At 43.7% G+C, this 22,318-nt stretch overlaps 1 protein-coding gene across 1 annotated transcript in view; it reads left to right on the top strand.

Annotated features, from left to right (window-relative positions):
* SAR1B (secretion associated Ras related GTPase 1B) overlaps nucleotides 1-22,318 on the top strand; it is a 157,212-nt gene that overhangs the window by 108,123 nt on the left and 26,771 nt on the right. The window contains exon 5 of the mRNA XM_040442568.1: nucleotides 1,291-1,394. Within this exon, the coding sequence (XP_040298502.1) occupies nucleotides 1,291-1,394 (104 nt within the window). The remainder of the gene's footprint in view (nucleotides 1-1,290; nucleotides 1,395-22,318) is intronic.

Here is a 22,318-nt window from a genome sequence, read left to right as displayed (position 1 = left end):
AGTCCAGTCCTGCAACGTCATGTTTTTACCGTCAAATTTGGGCAGATGACGCAACCGTGCCCCCACGGGGATGTACCCTACTGGGGCGGACATGGCGTTGGGGGTAAGCTGGCCTTATGTAGGTGCACCCTGAGCTGGGTCTTGATCCGGTGCCATTGGCGCCAGGGGAAGGCCTCCCGCCGCAGTCCACACTGTCGCTGTATCCTGCCGACTACGCCAAGTTGTAAGACGTGTACCGGGGAGGGCTCCCCAGGATACAGCGAAGTCATGAACAAGGAAAACGACTGACACCAGCATCTGTAGAACAGACTTTGTTTTACTGTTATGGGATATCAAACACACTCCCAAATGCAGTGAACATAAAATTAGTTTACATACACTCAGCCCAGAGGCTGAGACCCCTGTGTCGCACAGCACGGCGACCTACTATGGTAGCCGGAAAACACTTGCGCAATTTACCTACTGCGAGCAGAGTTAACTCTGCCTCGCCATACCTGTTATTACCCTGAAGAACAGGAACAATCATGTGTGTGTGAGATACAGGCTAGCCTGCGGTACAACACAGCAGCTTACAATCTTACCAAACTATACAGTGATTTCCCACTCCCTTTTCCCCAAAACTGGTAATGTGGCACGTGCCTAATATATATCACTTCTGATAAACACGCTGGGGTAACTGGAGATTATGGTGAAGTCCTCTCTGTTCACCAGAGCTAACCAAAACTTTAACTGATAAGTCTTTGTTATAAACAAGCAGCAATTCTTGGTAGCCTGCCACTCAGCAACACTAACTAACGGCAGGTTTTATCTCAGTCTTTAGTATTTAGGCGCCAATCTTATATTGAGATGCGTGCATGCTCTATCTTACCGACCCGGGTCTGCTCTGTCTCCACTGATGACTGCGAACTCGACAAAGACTGATCCAAGACACGTGCGGTACCGCAAGGTCCGTTGCTTTGCTCTTCAGCTCTCATCAGCAATCCTGGCAGCTGGGTCCTTGACACGATCAGCTTCACTTGGCTGCAGTCCTGGTCGCAAAAGTGTGATTCCACGCTTGGATGTTAATGGATTTCTTCTCTCACACACTTTTCCAGTCTGCAACTAAAATGGATGCCAGCTTCTTTCCTCTAGACACACAGCTCAACCTCCTATGAATATTTAAATCTGAGCAGTCTGTTTAGCTGTGTGGGGAAACAGCGGCCTTTTGCGGCCAAACAGCAGAATAACAGTGTTCATGCAATAAGAGCGGTTCCACACCTTCATAATAATATAATTCTATTTCTTATTTAGCACGAAGAGTGTGGAAAAACTACCTCCCTGCGATAAATGGCATTGTTTTCCTCATCGACTGTGCTGATCAGGAACGGCTGGCTGAATCTAAGGTCGAACTTGATGTAAGTACTGTCATTCTATGGAATAACAGATGTTAATATTGGCCCTTATTTAAGGTAGGACGGCTCCTGTGAACAAGGCAGACATAGCAGAGCTGAAGGGGGTTCAGAGAGGGTACACTTAAGAGAGGGAAGCCTCTGCCTAGCACTATAAAAAATATAAACAAAAAAGCCCTTGCCCTGCGCAAGGGGCTGAGAGGGGGAAGAAGGGGATATGTCCGACTCAGTTCTGAATCTGGAAAAAAACTTGTGTATAACAATGGGTAATAGATAAGGGCGCTCCCACTAGCAATTTGGAAAACAATAGAGGTATGAGGGAGCTTATTATATAACTTTTACTGATAAATCATTTAAAAGAAAAAGTGCCTTTTTCTTTTAAATGATTTATCAGTAAAAGTTATATATTAAGCTCCCTCATACCTCTATTGTTTTCCAGTTCTGAATCTGGACAACCCCTTTAAGTGAATTCAAGCCACTGATCTCACACTGGCAACATACAGAGGTGATGCCTCGCATTATATACAGTTGATATCAGCCTGTCCTTAACAGGTTCTTGGCACAAGAAGTGGAATCAAATTGGACAGACATTTTTCACTGATTTCATTGAGTAAATGGTGTTTTTAAAGTGTTAAATGAATTTGAGCCACTGATCTCACATTGCCAGCATACAGAGGGTGGTGCCCCACATCAGATTCAGTGGAGTTCAGCCTTCCCCAAACAGGTTCTTGGCACAAGAACTGGTATCAAAGTGGGCAAACAAACATTTTCACTGATTTGAATAAGTAACTGGTGTTTTTTTAGGAGTAGGTGACTTAGAGCCACTGATCTCACACTGACAACATACAGAGAGTGATGCCCTGCATCATATACCGTTGAGATCAGCTTGACTTGAACAGGTTCTTGACCCAAAAGTTGGCATCAAAATGGCCAATTGGACACATTTCACTGATATCAAGTAACTGTTGTTTTTAAAGGGTTAAAATAATTTGGGCAACTGATTTCACACTGCCAACATACAAAGGGTGGTGCCTTGTACCAAATGTAGTTGATTTCAGACTGGCTCAAACAGATTCTAGGCACAAGAACTGGTATCAAAGTAGGCAGACAGGGACTTTTCAAATATTTGATTAAGTAGCTGGTGTTTTTAAAGGGTTAAATGAATTCGGGCCACTGATGGCACACTGGCAACATACAGAGTGTGGTTTCCAGCATCATATGCAATTGAGCTCACCCTTGCCTTAACAAGTTCTTTGCACAAGAATTGACATCAAAGTGGGCAAACAAATGCTTTTCAATTATTTGAAAAAGTAACTGGTGTTTATAAAGAGTTAAGTGAATTTGAGCCACTTAGCAATTGAGTTCAGACTGTTTCAGAAATGTTCTTGGCACAAGAATTGGCATAAAAGTGGGCAAACAGTTTTCACTGATTTGAATAAGTTACTGGTGTTTTTAAAGGGTTAAGCAAATTTGGGCCTCTTATCTCACACCGGCAACATACAGAGGTTGATGCACGGCATCAGATATAGTTGAGATCAGCCTGGCCTGAACAGGTTTTTGGCAGAAGAACTTGCATCAAAGTCGGCAGATGGACACTTTTCCTCTTTTGAATAAGTAATCTGTGTTTTTAAAGGATTAAATTAATTCAGGCCACTGATCTTAAACTGGCAACATATAGTGTATGGAGTCCAGCATCATATGCAATTGAGCTCAGCCTGGCCTGAACAAGTTCTTTGCACAAAAATTGACATCAACGTGGGCAAACAAATGCCGGTACGTCATGTGTATTTCCGATCACCGCCGCCCGGTGGGCGGTGATCGGAACAAGGTGCCTGCTCAAATCATTGAGCAGGCACCTTTGGTCAATGCGCAGGGGGGTCCTGCGACCCCCCCGTGTCAGCGATCGTCGCAAAACGCAGGTCAATTCAGACCTGCGGTTTGCGGTTTTTACAGGTTGCAGCGGGCGGCGGGGCCATCGGGTCCCCGTGGGGCTGTAGAGGGGACCCGATGGCATGGAAGGCAGTGTGATGCCTTCCTGAGGCATCGGCGCTGCCTTCCTGTGACGAGCCTGTGAGATCCAGCCTCCTGGATCTCACAGGCCGGAAGCTGTATGAGTAATGCACACTGTATTACTCATACAGCCAATGCATTCCAATACAGAAGTATTGGAATGCATTGTAAAGGGGATTTGACCCCCAAAAGTTGAATTACCAAAGTGGGACAAAAAATAAAGTAAAAAAAAAGATGAAAAAATAAAGTTTTCCCTCCAAAAAATTAAAAGTTTCAAGTAAAAATAAAAACGTCATTTTCCCCAAATAAAGTTAAAAAAAATTGGTAAAAAATAGGGGAAAAAAACATATTAGATATCGCCGCGTCCATATCGACCGGCTCTATAAACATATCACAAGACCTAACTCCTCAGATGAACACCATAAAAAATTAAAATTGTGCTAAATAAACCATTTTTTGTCACCTTACATCCCAAAAAGTACAACAGCAAGCGATCAAAAAAGCGCATACCCACCAAAATAGTACCAATTTAACATTCACCTCATCCAGCAAAAAATGACCCCCTACCTGAGACAATCACCCAAAAAATAAAAAAACTATGGCTCAGAATATGGAGACACTAAAACATAATTTTTTATGTTTTAAAAAAAGCTGTTATTGTGTAAAACTTACATAAATAAAAAAAAGTATACATATTAGGTATCGCCGCGTCCGTATCGACCGGATCTATAAAAAATATCACATGACCTAACCCCTCAGATGAACACCGTAAAAAATAAATAAAAAAAACTGCTAAATAAACCATTTTTTTGTCACCTTACATCACAAAAACTGTAATAGCAAGCAAGCAAAAAGTCATATGCACTCCAAAATAGTGCCAATCAAACCGCCATCTCATCCCGCAAAAATGAGACCCTACCTAAGATAATCGCCCAAAAACTGAAAAAACTATGGCTCTCAGAATATGGAGACACTAAAAGATGATATTTCTTTTGTTTCAAAATGATATTATTGTGTAAAACTTACATAAATAAAAAAAAAGTATGCATATTAGGTATCGCCGGGTCCGTAATAACTTGCTCTATAAAAATATCACATGACCCTCAAGTGAATACCGTAAAAAAAAAAACGGTTTAAAAAAAGTAATTTTTTGTCACCTTACATTACAAAAAGTGTAATAGCAAGCGATCAAAAAGTCACACGCACCCCAAAATAGTGCCAATCAAACCGTCATCTCATCCCGCAAAAATCACACCCTACCCAAGATAATCACCCAAAAACTGAAAAAACTATGGCTCTCAGACTATGGAAACACTAAAACATGATTTTTTTGTTTAAAAAATGTAATCATTGTGTAAAACTTAATAAGCATAAATAAATAAAGTATACATATTGGGTATCGCCGCATCCGTAATAACTTGCTCTATAAAATATTACATGAACTAACCCCTCAGGTGAATACCGTAAAAAAAAAAAAAAAAGTGTAAAAAAAAAGCTATTTTTGGTCACCTTACATCACAAAAAGTTTAATAGCAAGCGATCAAAAAGTCATACGCACCCCAAAATAGTGCAAATCAAACCGTCATCTCATCCCGCAAAAATAATACGCTACCCAAGATATTCGCCCAAAAACTGAAAAAACTATGGCTCTCAGACTATGGAAACACAAACATAAAAAAAATAATGAAATCATTGTGTAAAACTTACATAAATAAAAAGAAGAATACATATTCGGTATCGCCGCGTCCATGACAACCTGGTCTATAAAAATACCACAGGATATAACCAGTCAGATGAATGTTGTAAATAACAAAATTTAAAAAACTGTGCCAAAACAGCTATTTCTTGTTACCTTGCCTCACAAAAAGTGTAATATAGAGCAACCAAAAATCATATGTACCCTAAACTAGTACACAATACTGCCACCATATTCCATAGTTTCTGAAATGGGGTCACTTTTTTGGAGTTTCTACTCAAGGGGTGCATCAGGGGGGCTTCAAATGGGACATGGTGTTAAAAAACCAGTCCAGCAAAATCTGCCTTCCAAAAACCATATGGCATTCCTTTCCTTCTGCGCCCTGCCGTGTGCCCGTACAGCGGTTTATGACCACATATGGGGTGTTTCTGTAAACTACAGAATCAGAGCCATAAATATTGAGTTTTGTTTGGCTGCTTACCCTTGCTTTGTAACTGGAAAAAATTATTAAAATGGAAAATCTGCCAAAAAAGTGAAATTCTGAAATTGTGTCTCTATTTCCATTAATTCTTGTGGAACACCTAAAGCAGGGATCAGCAACCTCCGGCACTCCAGCTGTTCAGAAACTACAACTCCCAGAATGCTTCATTCACTTCTAAGGGAGTTAGAAGCGCAGCCGAGTATGTTTGCATGCTGGGAGTTGTAGTTCCACAGCAGCTGGAGTGCCGAAGGTTGCTGATCCCTGACCTAAAGGGTTAACAAAGTTTGTAAAATCAGTTTTGAATACCTTGAGGGGTGTCGTTTCTAGAATGGGGTGATTTTTGGGTGGTTTCTATTATGTAAGCCTCACAAAGTGACTTCAGACCTGAACTGGTCCTTAAAAAGTGGGTTTTTGAAAATTTCTGAAAAATTTCAAGATTTGCTTCTAAACTTGTAACATCCCCAAAAAATAAAATGTAATTCCCAAAATGATCCAAAAATGAAGTAGACATATGGGGAATGTAAAGTAATAACTATTTTTGTAGGTATTACTATTTATTATAGAAGTAGAGAAATTGAAACTTGGAAATTTGCTAATTTTTCCAAATTTTTTTTACTCCATTTTACCATTGTCATAAAGTACAATATGTGACGAAAAAACAATCTCAGAATGGCCTGGATAAGTCAAAGCGTTTTAAAGTTATCACCACATAAAGTGACACTGGTCAGATTTGCAAAAAATGGCCTGGTCCTTAAGGTGAAAATTAGCCCGGTCCTTAAGGAGTTAAAGGGTTAAATAAATTCAGGCCACTGATCTCACAGAGCCAGCATTGAGTAGTGTGATGGTGCTTTATGGTCAGTTCTCACATTTACTGTAGTTCTATGTGAGGGTTGTATTTTGCATTGTTATGTGTATCGCCTGCATAGTCTGTCACAGTCCTGTCAGTAACCTCGCTCCACTGGGTTATGACCGTGACAGACTATTCAGACGATACACATACAGCACAGGACACGACACTGACATAGAACTGGCATCAATGTGAACATAATAAAAACACAAATTACTTATTCAAACCATGCTGAACTCAGTTGCAAATGATGCAGGACACCATCTTCTGTATGTTGGCAGTGTAAGATCAATGGGCTGAATTTAGTTAACACTCTAAAAAAACACTAGTTACTTATTGAAATCAGTGAAAAATGTCTGTCTGCCCACTTTTATGCCAGTTCTTGTGCCAAGAACCTGTTCAGGCCAGGCTGTTCTCAACTGTATATGATGTGGGGCATCACCCTCTGTATATTGGAAGTGTGCAGTGGCCTGAATGCATTTAACCCTTAAAAAACAACAATTACTTATTCAAATCATTGCAAAAGTGTCCATCCGCCCACTTTGATGCCAGTTTTCATGCTCAGAATCAGTTCGAACCAGGCTGAACTCAATTGCAAATGATGCAGGGTACTATCTTCTGTATGTTGGCAATGTGAGATCAACAGCAGGAATTCATTTAACACTCTAAAAACACTAGTTACTTATTCAAATCAGTGAAATGTCCATCTGCCCACTTTGATGCCAGATCTTGTGCCAAGAACCTGTTCAGGCCAGGCTGATCTCAACTAAATCTTGCACAAAGCATCAGCCTCTGTTTGTTGGCCGTCTGAGGTGTGGGGATTCGCTCTGATAGGCAGATTAGCAGACACAGTATAGAGGCAACCACAAAGTCTTTGAATTAAACAGTTCAGTGTTTATTCACACATTAAGTACAGTAAATGACAAAACAAAAAGTCAGTTTCAAGAAAAACACCTTGTGATTCTGGTGTTCATTCACACCATGCAGCAAAGAAAAAGTCCTTGGACAAAGCAGAATCCACCTGCTTTCACACCAACAAGGTAACAGGCCTTAATCCAGGCCCAAACTCCCAGGTCCCAACAGAAAGACTGACAGAGCACCACTGTCAGAGAGTAGTAATCCACACCACCTGACAGTGCTGCCTGTGTTTTATAGCCCAAAACCAAGACCCGGCTTGGAATGTGGGGATAGTCACCCACCCAGCATTTTGACTAAATAGCAACGTGTCAAACAGCAACTGCTGCTAACACATGAAACCGACTCTTACTTCAGCGAGTCCAGGAACCTCGGTGACACATAGCTATCATCCACGATCATACCTTGAACCCTCCTACATATCTCCCCCCTTTGTTCAACCTTGAGGGGGCGAACACATGTCAAACAGGGCATCCGCGTTTCCTTGCAACCGGCCTGCCCTGTATTCCCCCGAAAATGTTATATTTTGTAGGGAGAGAAACCATCGGGTGACCCGGGCATTTCTGTCCTTGGCCTGGCTCATCCATTTTAGAGGGGAGTGGTCAGTCACCAGGCAGAACTTTCTCCCCAACAAATAATAGCGGAGAGACTCTAGTGCCCACTTGATAGCCAGGCACTCTCTCTCCACTATACTGTACCTGGTCTCGGCTGGGGTGAGCTTACGGCTGAGGAAGACAATGGGATGCTCCTTCTCTGTTGATTTCCTGAGACAGTACAGTGCCGAGGCCTACTTCGGAGGCTTTTTGAAGTCGGGCGTCACCAAAATCGGGAACACACACAGGGCCGACTTCAAAGCGGAGAAAGCCTCTTCCGCCTAATCATCCCAGTGGACCATCACTGACTTGCGTCCCTTCAAGAGCCCTGTCAATGGTGTGGCCACCGTAGCAAAGTGGTGGACAAATCTCATATAATATCCCACCATTCCCAGGAATGACTTTACTTGCCTAGTAGTGACAGGTCGGGGCCAATTTCGTATTGCCTATATTTTGCTCACTTGGGGTTTGATGACTCAGCGCCCAATGACATACCCCAGGTATTTCGTCTCCTCTAACCCTATTGCACATTATTTTGGGTTAGCTGTTAGTCCAGCCTTTCGAAGGGAGTCCACTGCAGCCTGTACTTTTGGTAGGTGAATTTCCCAGTTGGTACTGTGAATGACAATATCGTCCAGGTAAGCCAAAGCGTACCGATGATGTGGACGCAGCACAATGTCCATGAGCTGTTGAAAAATGGCAGGGGCGCCATGCAGACCAAAGGTCAACCACCTTATATTGGTATGGCCCATCTGGTGTGATGAAAGCGGTTTTCTCTTTGGAAGCCTCCGTCAAGGGTACTTGCCAGTACCCTTTGGTGAGGTCCAAAACAGAAAAATACTGGGCTTGGCCTAACCTCTCAATAAGCTTGTCCACCCGAGGCATGGGATACGCATCAAATTTAAAAATCTCATTTAGTTTGCGGAAATCGTTACAGAACCGTAACGTCCCTTCCGGCTTGGGTATTAAGACTATCGGACTGGCCAATTCAATTTTCTACTCCTCAATGACATCTAGTTGTAGCATCAGCTGCACTTCTTCCAAGATGGCTTGTCGCCGAGACTCGGGTACCCGGTATGGTTTCAACCGGACACTGGCCTGAGGCTCAGTGACAATGTCATGTTGGATGGTAGAAGTGCTTCCAGGGAGGTCCGAGAACACATCTGTGTTCCTGCTGACGAACTCCCTGGCCTCCTGAGTCTGTTTAAAGGAAAGGCTGTCAGCAATCTTCACTGTGCAACTGCTTCCCTTGTATCAGACCGTGGGGCTGGAAACTCTTCCCCTAGAAAACTTGGCCGCGGGCTGTCGTCTGTACTGGTCTCCCTATCTTTCCAAGGTTTAAGTAAATTCACATGGTACACCTGCTCCGGCTTTCGCCTCCCTGGCTGGTGTACCTTGTAGTTTACCTCACCAACTTTTTTGAGTACATCGTAGGTTCCCTGCCACCGAGCCAGGAACTTATTTGTCCACCGTCTGTAAAAGAACCAAAACCCAATCTCCCGGTTTAAAGATCCGAACCCAAGCCTGCCGATTATAGACCCTACTCTGGGCTCACTGGGCTGCCTCCATATGTTCCCTAACAAGCGGCAGCACTGTCTCTATCTGCTCTTGCATCTGAGTGACATATTTATTTATTCTTTTATACGGTGTGGGTTGTTGTTCCCACACCTCTTTGGCTATGTCCAACAGACCACGAGGATGTCAGCCATATAGCAGTTCGAAGGGCGAGAACCCAGTAGAGGCCTGGGGCACCTCTGGCACTGCGAACTTGAGATGGGGCAGAAAAAGGTCCCAGTCCCTCCCATCCTTAGAGACCACTCTTTTTAACATGTTTTTTTATGTTTGATTAAACCTCTCTGCTAGGCCGTCCATTTGCGGATGATAAACGGACATCCGTAGCTGTTTTATGTTCATTAACTTACAGAGTTCCCTCATGAACTTTGACATGAAAGGGGTCCCCTGGTCGGTCATAATCTCTTTAGGTAGTCCCACTCGGGAAAACATCTCCATAAACTCCTTAGCTATGAGTTTGGATGATGTATGTCGCAGGGGCACCTCCTCTGGGCATAGTCTAGGACAACCAAGATGTGTTGGTGCCCTCTAGCGGACTTCGGTACTGAGCCTATGAGATCCATAGTGATTCGCTCGAACGGAACCTCGATAATCGGGAAAAGTACCAGGGGACTATGGAAATGTGACTGGGGGCTCGTTATCTGGCAGGTTGGGCAAGACTTACAATACTCTGCCACCTCTCTGAATACATTGGGCCAGTAAAACCGCTGTAGAATCCAGTCCTGCATTTTCTGCCATCCCAGGTGTCCCCCAAGAACATGTTGGTGGGCTAGCTCCAACACGAGCTTGCGATACGCCTTGGGCACCACCAGCTGTTCAATACAGTGGCGGCCACCCCTACCGCTGGCCCTTCGGTCTCAAGCTCCCAGGGTTTCGGTTTCCCCCCTAAGCAAGGCCACTCTACTGGGGTTAAAACTGTCTCACGGGTATCGGTAACTTTCGTATCAGGCCACAGTGCCGGGAAACCCAGGAAGTCTCTTCCCAATTCTAAGTTCATAATGTAAATTGGTGGCGATGGCCACCTCGTGAGTCCACCTACCGGCCACCGTGGACAGACACCAGGGCGGTGGGATAGCCCTTTAAGTCTTCATGGATGCACACAACCCCGACTTTTCGGCCAGTATACTCGGTGGGCAGCACCAGGTCAGCTCTTACCAAGGACACCAGACTCCCTGAGTCCAGAAAAGCCACCGCCAGAGTGTCTCCCACTTCCACCTGGCAGAGGTGGCTATTGTCTATAGTCCCGGGGGTACCTGTTGCACACAGCTTCCTGGCATGCAATGAGTGGCGGTAGCCATAGTTAGTATCCATGAGTTCGCCCCAATTGGAACAGTCGGCCCTAATATGGCCAGGCTCCTGACACCGCCAGCAGACCATCGGAGCTGGGTCTGCAGGGGGTACATCCCAGGCAGGTTTTTCTGGCACCAGCCACCGGGTCTGAGGTGGAGATTTCCGGGGTTTGACTGCCCCCCTCCCAAAATAACCCCCCTGTAGATTCCTGGTAGCCTCATAGAGCTCCACCAGGTCGACCATCTCAAGGGCATTACCAGGAGACACCTGGCAAATCCAGTGCTGGAGAGGGTACAGCAAAGCCCTCCAGAATAGATCAGCCAACAGACGGTCCAGCATAGCAGTGGAACTCAGCACTTCAGGTTTCAGCCATTTTTGCAACCAGTGTAACAGATCATAACACTGAGGTCTCGCGGGTTCAGCCGGGTTAAACTCCCACTGATGCACCCGCTGGGCCCGGACCAACACATTCACCCCCAGTCTTGCCAGAATCTCACCCTTTACTGTCGTATAATCGGCCACTTGATCATCCGGTAAGTCGAAAAACACCTGCTGGGGTCTGGATGCCAGGAACGGAGCGACGACCTCACCCCATTGATCTCGAGGTAGCTTCTCCCTCACGGCCACCTTTTCGAACACCACCACCGGATAGGTCTCGCCGTCGTCCGAGGGGGTCATCTTAGGGATTGCCGCACAGACCGCTTTCTGGGCATCATGGACGTTCTGGGATGCTCCTGCCGCTTGTAAACCCATCACATGCTGCAATAGTAGCTGGTTGGTTTCCTGCTGCTGCTTATTAGCCTCCCGCTGCTGCAAGTTAGCCTCCACGAGGGCTTTCACGACTGCTTCCAATTTGTCAAGGGACACGGGTTGTAATCTCACTGGTTTGATGTAAGACATACAACCGTGCCCGGAAAAACTAAAAATTTTCGGCCTTCAGGCCAGCCTCCCTGTGCTTGCTCGCATCCTCCACCAATTGTGGGTATTCGCTCTGATAGGCAGGTTAGCGGACACAGTATAGATGCAACAACAAAGTCTTTGAATTAAACAGTTCAGTGTTTATTCACACATTAAGTAAATGACAAAAAAAAAGTAATTTTCAAGGAAAACAGTGACCATGTGATTCTGATGTTCGTTCACACCATGCAGCAAATAAAAAGTCCTTGGACAAAGCAGAATCCACCTGCTTTCACACCAACAAGGTAACAGGCCTTAATCCAGGCCCAAACTCCCACGTCCCAACACAGAGACTGACAGAGCTCCTCTGTCAGAGAGGAGTAATCCACACCACCTGACAGTGCTGCCTGTGTTTTATAGCCCAAAACCAAGACCCGGCTTGGAACATGGGGAGTAGTCACCCACTCAGCACTTTGACTACTCCCAGTAAGAGTGGTCCCGGATCAGCTATTACAGCCATACTAAATAGCAACATGTCAAACAGCAACTGCTGCTAACACATGAAACCGACTCTTACTTCACCGAGTCCAGGAACCTCGATGACACATATCTATCATCCACGATCATCCCTTGAACCCTCCTACAGAGGTCAGAGGTCTGAATGCATTTATGCCAAGAACCTGTTTGAGCCAGACTGATCTCAACTGTATATGATTCGGAGCATCGCCCTCTGTATGTTGGCAGTGTGAATTCACTTAACTCTTTAAAAACACCAGTTATTTATTCAAATAGTTGAAAAGTGTCCATATGCCCACTTTGATAACACTTCTTGTGCAGGAATCAGAGATAACTCCAATCCCAACAGTTTAACGCCTCAGATACTGTGACTCTGCGAACGGAATCACAGGGTGCCAAGTAATTAGTGTGGCAGTCATGGGCCTCCTGATGGTCCTAGAAACTATTACATGACTGACCGCCTGTCAGAATGAATATTCACTGTAATACAGAAGTATTAAAGTGCATAGTACAAGTATACAGTCGTGGCCAAAAGTTTTGAGAATTACATAAATATTGGAAATTGGAAAAGTTGCTGCTTAAGTTTTTATAATAGCAATTTGCATATACTCCAGAATGTTATGAAGAGTGATCAGATGAATTGCATAGTCCTTCTTTGCCATGAAAATTAACTTAATCCCGAAAAAACCTTTCCACTGCATTTCATTGCTGTCATTAAAGGACCTGCTGAGATCATTTCAGTAATCGTCTTGTTAACAAGGCTGGAGATCATTATGTCAGGCTGATTGGGTTAAAATGGAAGACTTGACATGTTAAAAGGAGGGTGATGCTTGAAATCATTGTTCTTCCATTGTTAACCATGGTGACCTGCAAAGAAACGCGTGCAGCCATCATTGCGTTGCATAAAAATGGCTTCACAGGCAAGGATATTGTGGCTACTAAGATTGCACCTCAATCAACAATTTATAGGATCATCAAGAACTTCAAGGAAAGAGGTTCAATTCTTGTTAACAAGGCTTCAGGGCGTCCAAGAAAGTCCAGCAAGCGCCAGGATCGTCTCCTAAAGAGGATTCAGCTGCGGGATCGGAGTGCCACCAGTGTAGAGCTTGCTCAGGAATGGCAGCAGGCAAGTGTGAGCGCATCTGCACGCACAGTGAGGCGAAGACTTTTGGAAGATGGCCTGGTGTCAAGAAGGGCAGCACAGAAGCCACTTCTCTCCAAAAAAAACCATCAGGGACAGATTGATCTTCTGCAGAAAGTATGGTGAATGGACTGCTGAGGACTGGGGCAAAGTCATATTCTCCGATGAAGCCTCTTTCCGATTGTTTGGGGCATCTGGATAAAGGCTTGTCTGGAGAAGAAAAGGTGAGCGCTACCATCAGTCCTGTGTCATGCCAACAGTAAAGCATCCTGAGACCATTCATGTGTGAGGTTGCTTCTCATCCAAGGGAGTGGGCTCACTCACAATTTTGCCCAAAAACACAGCCATGAATAAAGAATGGTACCAAAACACCCTCCAACAGCAACTTCTTCCAACAACAGTTTGGTGAAGAACAATGCATTTTCCAGCACAATGGAGCACTGTGCCATAAGTCAAAAGTGATAACTAAGTGGCTTGGGGACCAAAACGTTGACATTTTGGGTCCATGGCCTGGAAACTCCCCAGATCTTAATCCCATTGAGAACTTGTGGTCAATCCTTAAGAGGCGGGTGGACAAACAAAAACCCACTAATTCTGACAAACTCCAAGAAGTGATTATGAAAGAATGGGTTGCTATCAGTCAGGAATTGGCCCAGAAGTTGATTGAGAGCATGCCCAGTCGAATTGCAGAGGTCCTGAAAAAGGGCCAACACTGCAAATACTGACTCTGTGCATAAATGTCATGTAATTGTCGATAAAAGCCTTTGAAACGTATGAAGTGCGTGTAATTAGATTTCACTACATCACAGAAACAACTGAAACAAAGATCTAAAAAGCAGTTTAGCAGCAAACTTTGTGAAAACTAATATTTTTGTCATTCTCAAAACTTTTGGCCACGACTGTATACTGCATATGCACATTTTTCGCCATATAAGATGCACCGGCCCATAAGACGCACCTAGGTTTTTGGGGAGGAAAATAAGAAAAAATATATTTTTAACCAAAAGGTGTGCTGTGGGTTTAGAACTAATGGTGGTCTGTGGATGGCACGATTACTGGGGATCTGTGGATGACAGAGACTGTTATGGGGGATCTGTGGATGACGGACACTGTTATGGGGGGGATCTGTGGATGACTGACACTGTTATGGGGGATCTGTGGATGACTGACACTGTTATGGGGAATCTGTGGATGACGGACACTGTTATGGGGGGGATCTGTGGATGACGGAAACTGTTATGGGGGATCTGTGGATGACGGACACTGTTATGGGGGGATCTGTGGATGACTGACACTGTTATGGGGGGATCTGTGGATTACGGACACTGTTATGGGGGGGGGGGATCTGTGGCTTGCACTGTTACAGGGGGATCTGTGGATGGCACTGTTATATATGTGCCATCCACAGACCCCCCCAGCCCATAACAGTGCCATCCACAGACCCCCCCAGCCCATAACAGTGCCATCCACAGACCCCCCCAGCCCATAACAGTTCCATCCACAGACCCCCCCCCCCAGCCCATAATAGTGCCATCCACAGACCACCCCAGCCCATAACGGTGCCATCCACAGATGTCCCCCATAAAAATGTCATCCACAAACCGAAAAATACAGTAAGTAATATATAGTAAAAAAGATAAATATAATTGGTATCGCTGCATTTGCAACAACCCAATCCATTATTGACCCTCAGTATTTAGCTAAAATTTCATTATCATGTAATGAACACCTTAAAAACTATGATGAAAATGCATTGTGTTTCACACTGTCACCTCCACAAATGTATGCAATGTCAGATAATTCACGTGATGCACCCCAAAATGGTGTCACTAAAACCTATAACGCTTCGCTTAAAACAAGTCATTGATTGCATTATCTGTAGTGTTACATGGGACTGCAGGTGACCTCTACTAAATTGTTTGTACTCAGAGAGTTATCACTGTGTTATTTGTGGTGTTGCCTAGGACCGCAGGTGACATCTATAGTACTCCAGGGGAAGACAACAAAATGTTAATTATTGATGAAAGAGTTGCTGCCTTATATTATGTTTTGTATGTGATCCCAAGAGCTGCATATAGGTAGTTTATTGTGTCCTAACTCAGCAGAGGCTAGCCCCTTCTCTGAGGGAGGAGCTGTGTATCTGCATAAGCCAGTTCAGTTTGACTCTGCTTGTGAGAAAGGCAGGTGCTGGTGCAGAAAAGAGCAGTTTTCTCCAGGAAAAAGACATAATTCTTCTGGAGTAAGAATGCAATGCCCCACAGTGGCATTACCACCTTTTTTGTACCCCCACTATCTTTGTTGGCTCATCATGTGTCCTCTCATATATATTTATTGTCATGTACTACAAAATGTGTATGTATTTCCTGATTTTGTAACTGTTAAAGTGTAATGTGCCTGGTTCACCAGCAGGTGGCTGCAATCTGCGCAGAGCTATGTTAGATAGCCCTTCTTAATTTTTTTTCCCCTCTGTAGAGAGGGAGGAGTTAGTTAGTTAGTTAGTTAGTTCGAGTCAGTCTAGCCTTCCCCTCCTTGGGGACAGGTTGTGCAGAGTCTAGCCTTCCCCTCCTTGGGGACAGGTTGTGCAGAGTCTAGCCTTCCCCCCCTTGGGGAGAGGTTGAGATAAAGTCTGGAAACTGTTTGGATTACCGTTTATTCAAGTGAAGCTGCGTCAAATGCTATTACAAAGTCTGGACTCCATTTATGCTACTTATTCACTACCCAAGTTCAACACCCCTTTTTGCACTGCTTCAGACCACCACGTCTGGGATCCAAGGATATCCAGGTAGGAGCACCATGACACGTGCATACAACACCTTCAGAGAGATTGTAGGCCACTATACACCACTCTGGCAATCCTACACCTGGGTACCAACACTAGCATCTACAAAGGGGACTCCATGTCCTCGTTGCTTAACTGCAACTGGCGTGGTTACTGAGTCCACCATCTGTCCCCTGACCCACAGCATCCATACTCCTGCCTTGCACTGATCCTACTATTCACCATCAAGGGCACCCCAACTACCATCAGGCAGGAGTCCCAATATCAGGGTCTGCCCCAAGGGAAAAAAGGGTGTGCCCTCCAGCCATTGGGGGTGTTTCTACAAACTACAGAATCAAGGTATTGAATATTGAGGTTTATTTGGCTGTTAATCCTTCAAGTGTTACTATAAAAATGAATTAAAATTATTTTCTTTAAATTTAACCTCCATCTCCCTTTAATTCCCATGAAAAACCTAAAGAGTTAACAAAGTTTGCAAGATCAGTTTTGAATAATTTGAGCCCCAAAATACACACTAAGCCTTCTAACGTCCCAAAATTTTTTAATTACATTTACAAAATAATGCCAACCATAAGTAGACACGTGGTAAATGTTAAGTAATAACTATTTTATGAGGTCTTATCTGTCTTAAAATCTGAGAAATTCTAATTTTTAAATTGCTAATTTTTAAAAATTTACATTTTGGATTTTTTTAAATGAATAAAGGTAAAATATATCGACTGAAATTTGCCACTAAAATGAATTGATGTGATGTGTCATGAAAAAGCAGTCGCTTGGATAAGTAAAAGTGTTCCAAAGTCAACTTTGCAAAAATAGCACGTCAGTAAGGGAAGAAATGGTAGGGGCTTGAAGGGATTAAAGGAGTTGTCCAAGATTAGAAAAACACGGCTTCTTTCTTCCAAAACAGCACCACACCTGTCCACAGGTTGTGTGAAGAATTGAAGCTCTGCACCAATGACTCCAATGCAGCTGAGGTGCAACATCACTCATGTTTTCCTAATCCTGGACACTCCTTCAATTAGTAGTATACCTTTAAATACTGCATACTTGCACAAATAGTCTGACAAATGGCTGGCAAAACCAAATTCCTCAGCCGACAAAAGTTGCACAATATGACACACTGACTCCTGCCTATAAAACCTATCTCTCTATAACCTAATGATAAATCTAACTAGTTATTGTCGTCTTTTCACTGTGAAGCCTAAACTAGTTGTGTTTTAAGATCTCTATCTAACAAATGTGCTATCCCTTTTGGGATTTTCTACAGAAAATCGGCAGATCCTTGCTGGAATCCTATATAGTGCCTATGACAGGTCCACTGATATCATTGCCATAGTCCCTCTTGATTGGCCAAACCCATGAGGAAGGGGTCATGTCATCTTCATGTTCTCATTTTTCATGTATTCTGATATGTAGCGAACACCATTTTGATTCATGCAGGACAAATTCCCAAAACTTTGGATTTCCTAGACTAGAATTTTCTTATATGTGCATTTTTATGAAACATGTCACACACAAATTGCCCAGTTTTTTACAGATGTGCCCCAACGTTTACAGGGAAGGTTATCCCATGGAGGAAATAATCCACATTTGCAGTTTACTATTGATATTTCATATAAGAAGTGCATTTGCTCAGTACATCCTCACAGGACTTTCATTATGTACTTAGTAAACTTGATATTTGACAGTAGGAATTTGTATGCATCATCTATCTTGTCGTGTAGGTAAAATGTAAATTTGCTTTCAGTAGAAGTATAATACAAGCTTTGTATTATCTATTATTTTTTATTAATGTTCTATAAAAGGAAAGAAAATCTGTGTACCGTGTTAGGACCCTAATACACTGCCTGATGTTTGGGCAGTGCGAAAACAATGGGTAATCCATCTGTACTCGTTTGAACTAGCCTGATTACACAGGCCAATGCAAAATGAATGTGGGAGGAACAATTGCTAGTGCACTCGTTCCTCCCTCCTGTATTATTCATTATTGGAAGCACATCCCTGATTACCCAGGATGATGTGCTGCCGATAACTGATGAAAATTTCCCCCAAATTTCCCCCATGTTTATAGAGCCGGTCGATACGGACGTGGCGATATTTAATATGTATACTTTTTTTTTTTTTTCCTATTTTCTACCAATTTTTTTTTACTTTTATTTGGGGGAAATTACGTTTTTGTATATTTTTATTTGAAACTTTTAAATTTTTTGGGGAAAACTATTTTTTCAACTTTTTTTTTCACTTAATTTTTTGTCCCACTTTGGGACTTCAACTTTAGGGGGTCTAATCCTTTTACAATGCATTCCAATACTTCTGTATTGGAATGCATTGGCTGTATGAGTAATACAGTGGGTATTACTCATACAGCTTCCGGCCTGTGAGATCCAGGGGGCTGGATCTCACAGGCTCGTCACCGGAAGGCAGCGCCGATGCCTCAGGATGGCATCGCGCTGCCTTCCATGCCATCGGGTCCCCCCTACCGCCGCATGGGGACCCGATGGCAAGCCCGATGGCGAGCCCGATCACCGCCGCAACCACATGTAAATGCCGCAAACCGCAGGTCTGAATTGACCTGCGGTTTGCTGCGATCGCCGACACAGGGGGTCACGGGACCCCCCCGCGCATTTAGCCAAGGTGCCTGCTCAATGATTTGAGCAGGCACCGGGTTCCGATCACCGCCTGCCAGGCGGCGGTGATCGGAACTATACATGACGTACCGGTACGTCATGTGTCCTGAAGAGGTTAAAATGGTGCCGATAAAAACTATAACTTGTCCCTCCAAAAAATAACGGATAAATAAAGCTATAGCTCTTGAAATGCGACAATGAAAAAAAATGCTGTCACTAAGGCCGAAACAAACTGGTCACTAAGGGGTTAATGTTACGTATAGTTACCTATTATTTGCTTGAATTACTCCTCAAAAATGCTAAGCAGAGTATTTTTACTGTGCTGGAAAAAATGTAGTGTGAACTCGGATCCTCAAACATAAATACCAAAAGTTGTAACATATACCCCATGTGCAGTGGAGGTAGACCATCCAGCTGCTATGGGGCCTGAGGTGAAGGGGGACCTGCAGTGGATGAAAGGCCCCCTAATTAGATTCAATACGGACTCCTATCTGGCTCCCTGTCATCAGTGCAGAAAGCTAAAGGACCTGTGATGACCTGTCCATTTAGCAAAGGAACTGCACAGAGAATGGTATAGTTCACAGGTTAGGAAGGTGCATCTGCCAGGACCTGTAATGACATCATCACAAGTCTTTCAACCCCCAACTCATAAATAGTACATCATGCCTCATTGATTCTCATACCTCAAAAGTGCCACATTATACATTATAACTAAGTACTTCATATATCAGTCATATATAGTACTGTAAGCAACTACAACCCCCAACACCACATGTACCATCATTTATAACTGGCCACGTATACTGCTCACACAAAGTTAGGGATATTGGCTGGATATGGAAAACGTAAAAAGTTCATGCTACAGTGATATTATATCATGAAAGTAGGGCATTTAACCCCTTAAGGACTCAGCCCTATTTCACCTTAAGGACTTGGCCATTTTTTTAAAAATCTGACCAGTGTCACTTTAAGTGTTTCCATAGTCTGAGAGCCATAATTTTTTCAGTTTTTGGGCGATTACCTTGGGTAGGGTATGATTTTTGCGGGATGAGATGACAGTTTCATTGGCACTATTTTGGGGTGCGTGTGACTTTTTGATCGCTTGCTATTACACTTTTTGTGATGTAAGGTGACAAAAATGGCTTTTTTTACACCGTTTTTATTTTTATTTTTCTACGGTATTCACCTGAGGGGTTAGTTCATGTGATATTTTTATACAGCAAGTTATTACGGACGCTGCGATACCTAATATGTATACTTTCTTTTTATTTATGTAAGTTTTACACAATGATTTTCATTTTTGAAGCAAAAAAAAACATGTTTTAGTGTCCATATTCTGAGAGCCATAATTTTTTCAGTTTTTGGGCGATTATCTTAGGTAGGGTCTCATGTTTTGCGGGATGAGATGACGGTTTGATTGGCACTATTTTGGGGTGCATATGACTTTTTGATCGCTTGCTATTACACTTTTTGTGATGTAAGGTGACAAAAAATGGTTTATTTAGCACAGTTTTTTTTTTTTTTTTTTTTTTTTTTTTACGGTGTTCATCTGTGGGGTTAGGTCATGTGATATTTTTTATAGAGCCGGTCGATACGGACGCGGCGATACCTAATATGTATACTTTTTTTATTTATGTAAGTTTTACACAATAACAGCATTTTTAAAACAAAGAAAATGATGTTTTAGTGTCTCCATATTCTGAGCCATAGTTTTTTTATTTTTTGGGCGGTTGTTTCAGGTAGGGGCTCATTTTTTGCGGGATGAGGTGATGGTTAGATTGGTACTATTTTGGTGGGCAAACACCTTTTTGACCGCTTGCTGTTGTACTTTTTGTGATGTAAGGTGACAAAAAAATGGTTTATTTAGCACAGTTTTTTTTATTTTTTACGGTGTTCATCTGAGGGATTAGGTCATCTGATATGTTTATAGAGCCAGTCGATACGGACGCGGAGATACCTAATATGTATACTTTTTTCCCCCCTATTTTTTACCAATTTTTTTTCACTTTATTTGGGGAAAATTACGTTTTTGTTTATTTTTACTTGAAACTTTACATTTTTTGGGGGGAAAACTTTATTTTTTCAACTTTTTTTTTCCACTTTATTTTTAGGCCCACTTTGGGACTTGAACTTTTGGGGGTCTAATCGCCTTTACAATGCATTCCAATACTTCTGTATTGGAATGCATTGGCTGTATGAGTAATACTGTGTGTATTACTCATACAGCTTCCGGCCTGTGAGATCCAGGGGGCTGGATCTCACAGGCACGTCACAGGAAGGCAGTGGCGATGCCTCAGGAAGGCATCGCGCTGCCTTCCATGCCATCGTGTCCCCCCTACAGCTGCATGGGGACCCGATGGCACCGCCGCCCGCCGGATAAGGTAAAACCGCAAACTGCAGGTCTGAATTGACCTGCGGTTTGCGGCGATCTCCGATGCGGGGGAAGGTCACATGACCTTCCCCCCGGCGTTGAGACAGGATGCCCGCTGAATGATAGTCCAGCCTTCTGAAGGGAGTCCACTATGGTCTGTACTTTTGGCAGGTGACTTTCCCAGTCGGTACTGTATATGAAAATATCATCCAGGTAAGCCAAGGCATACTGCCAAAGTGGACGCAGCACAATGTCCATTAAACGTTGAAAAGTGTTGGGGGCGCCATGCAGACCAAAGGGTAACACCTTATACTGATACAGCCCCTCAGGCGTGATGAAGGCAGTTTTCTCCTTGGCAGCCTCCGTTAAGGGCACCTGCCAGTACCCTTTCGTTAGGACCAAAACAGAAAAATACCATGCTTGTCCTAACTTCTCGATTAGCTCATCCACCCAGGGCATGGGATATGCATCAAATTTCGATATTTCGTTCAGCTTACGAAAATCATAAAAAAACTGTAATGTCCCATCCGGCTTGGATATTAAGACTATAGGACTTTTAGACTCCTCAATGACGTCTAGCCGCAGCATTAGCTGCACTTCCTCCGAGATGGCTTGTCGCCGAGCCTCGGGTACCCAATATGGCTTGATCGGGACTTTTGCCTGAGGCTCAGTGACAATGTCATGCCGAATTGCGAAAGTGCATCCAGGGAGGTCCGAGAACACATATGTGTTCTGACTAATGAATCCCTGGCCTCCTGAGTATGTTTAGAAGAGAGGCTGTCAGCCATCTTTATTGTGACAACTGCTTCCCTTGCATCAGACAGAGGGGTCGGAACCTCTTCTGCTAGAAAACCCGGCCGCGGGTTGTCTTCAGTACAGGTTTCCCTATCTTTCCAAGGGTTGGTACCAGAAGCAAAACCCAATCACCCGGGTTAAAATTCTGAACCCGAGCCTGGCGATTATAGACTCTACTCTGGGCTCACTGAGCTGCCTTCATATGTTCCTTAACCAACGGCAACACTGTCTCCATCCGCTCTTGCATCCGAGTGACATACTCAATCACACTTTTATGAAGAGTGGGTTGTTGTTCCCACGCATCTTTTGGCTATGTCTAACAGACCACGCGGATGTCGGCCATACAGCAGTTCGAAGGGCGAGAACCCAGTAGAGGCCTGGGGCACCTCTCGCACTGCGA

This window comes from Bufo bufo, chromosome 1 (assembly GCF_905171765.1).
Source record: "Bufo bufo chromosome 1, aBufBuf1.1, whole genome shotgun sequence".
Taxonomy (NCBI): Eukaryota; Metazoa; Chordata; class Amphibia; order Anura; family Bufonidae; genus Bufo; species Bufo bufo.
The sequence above is the reverse complement of the archived record's forward strand: the minus strand, read 5'-3'. Positions and strand labels throughout refer to the sequence as shown.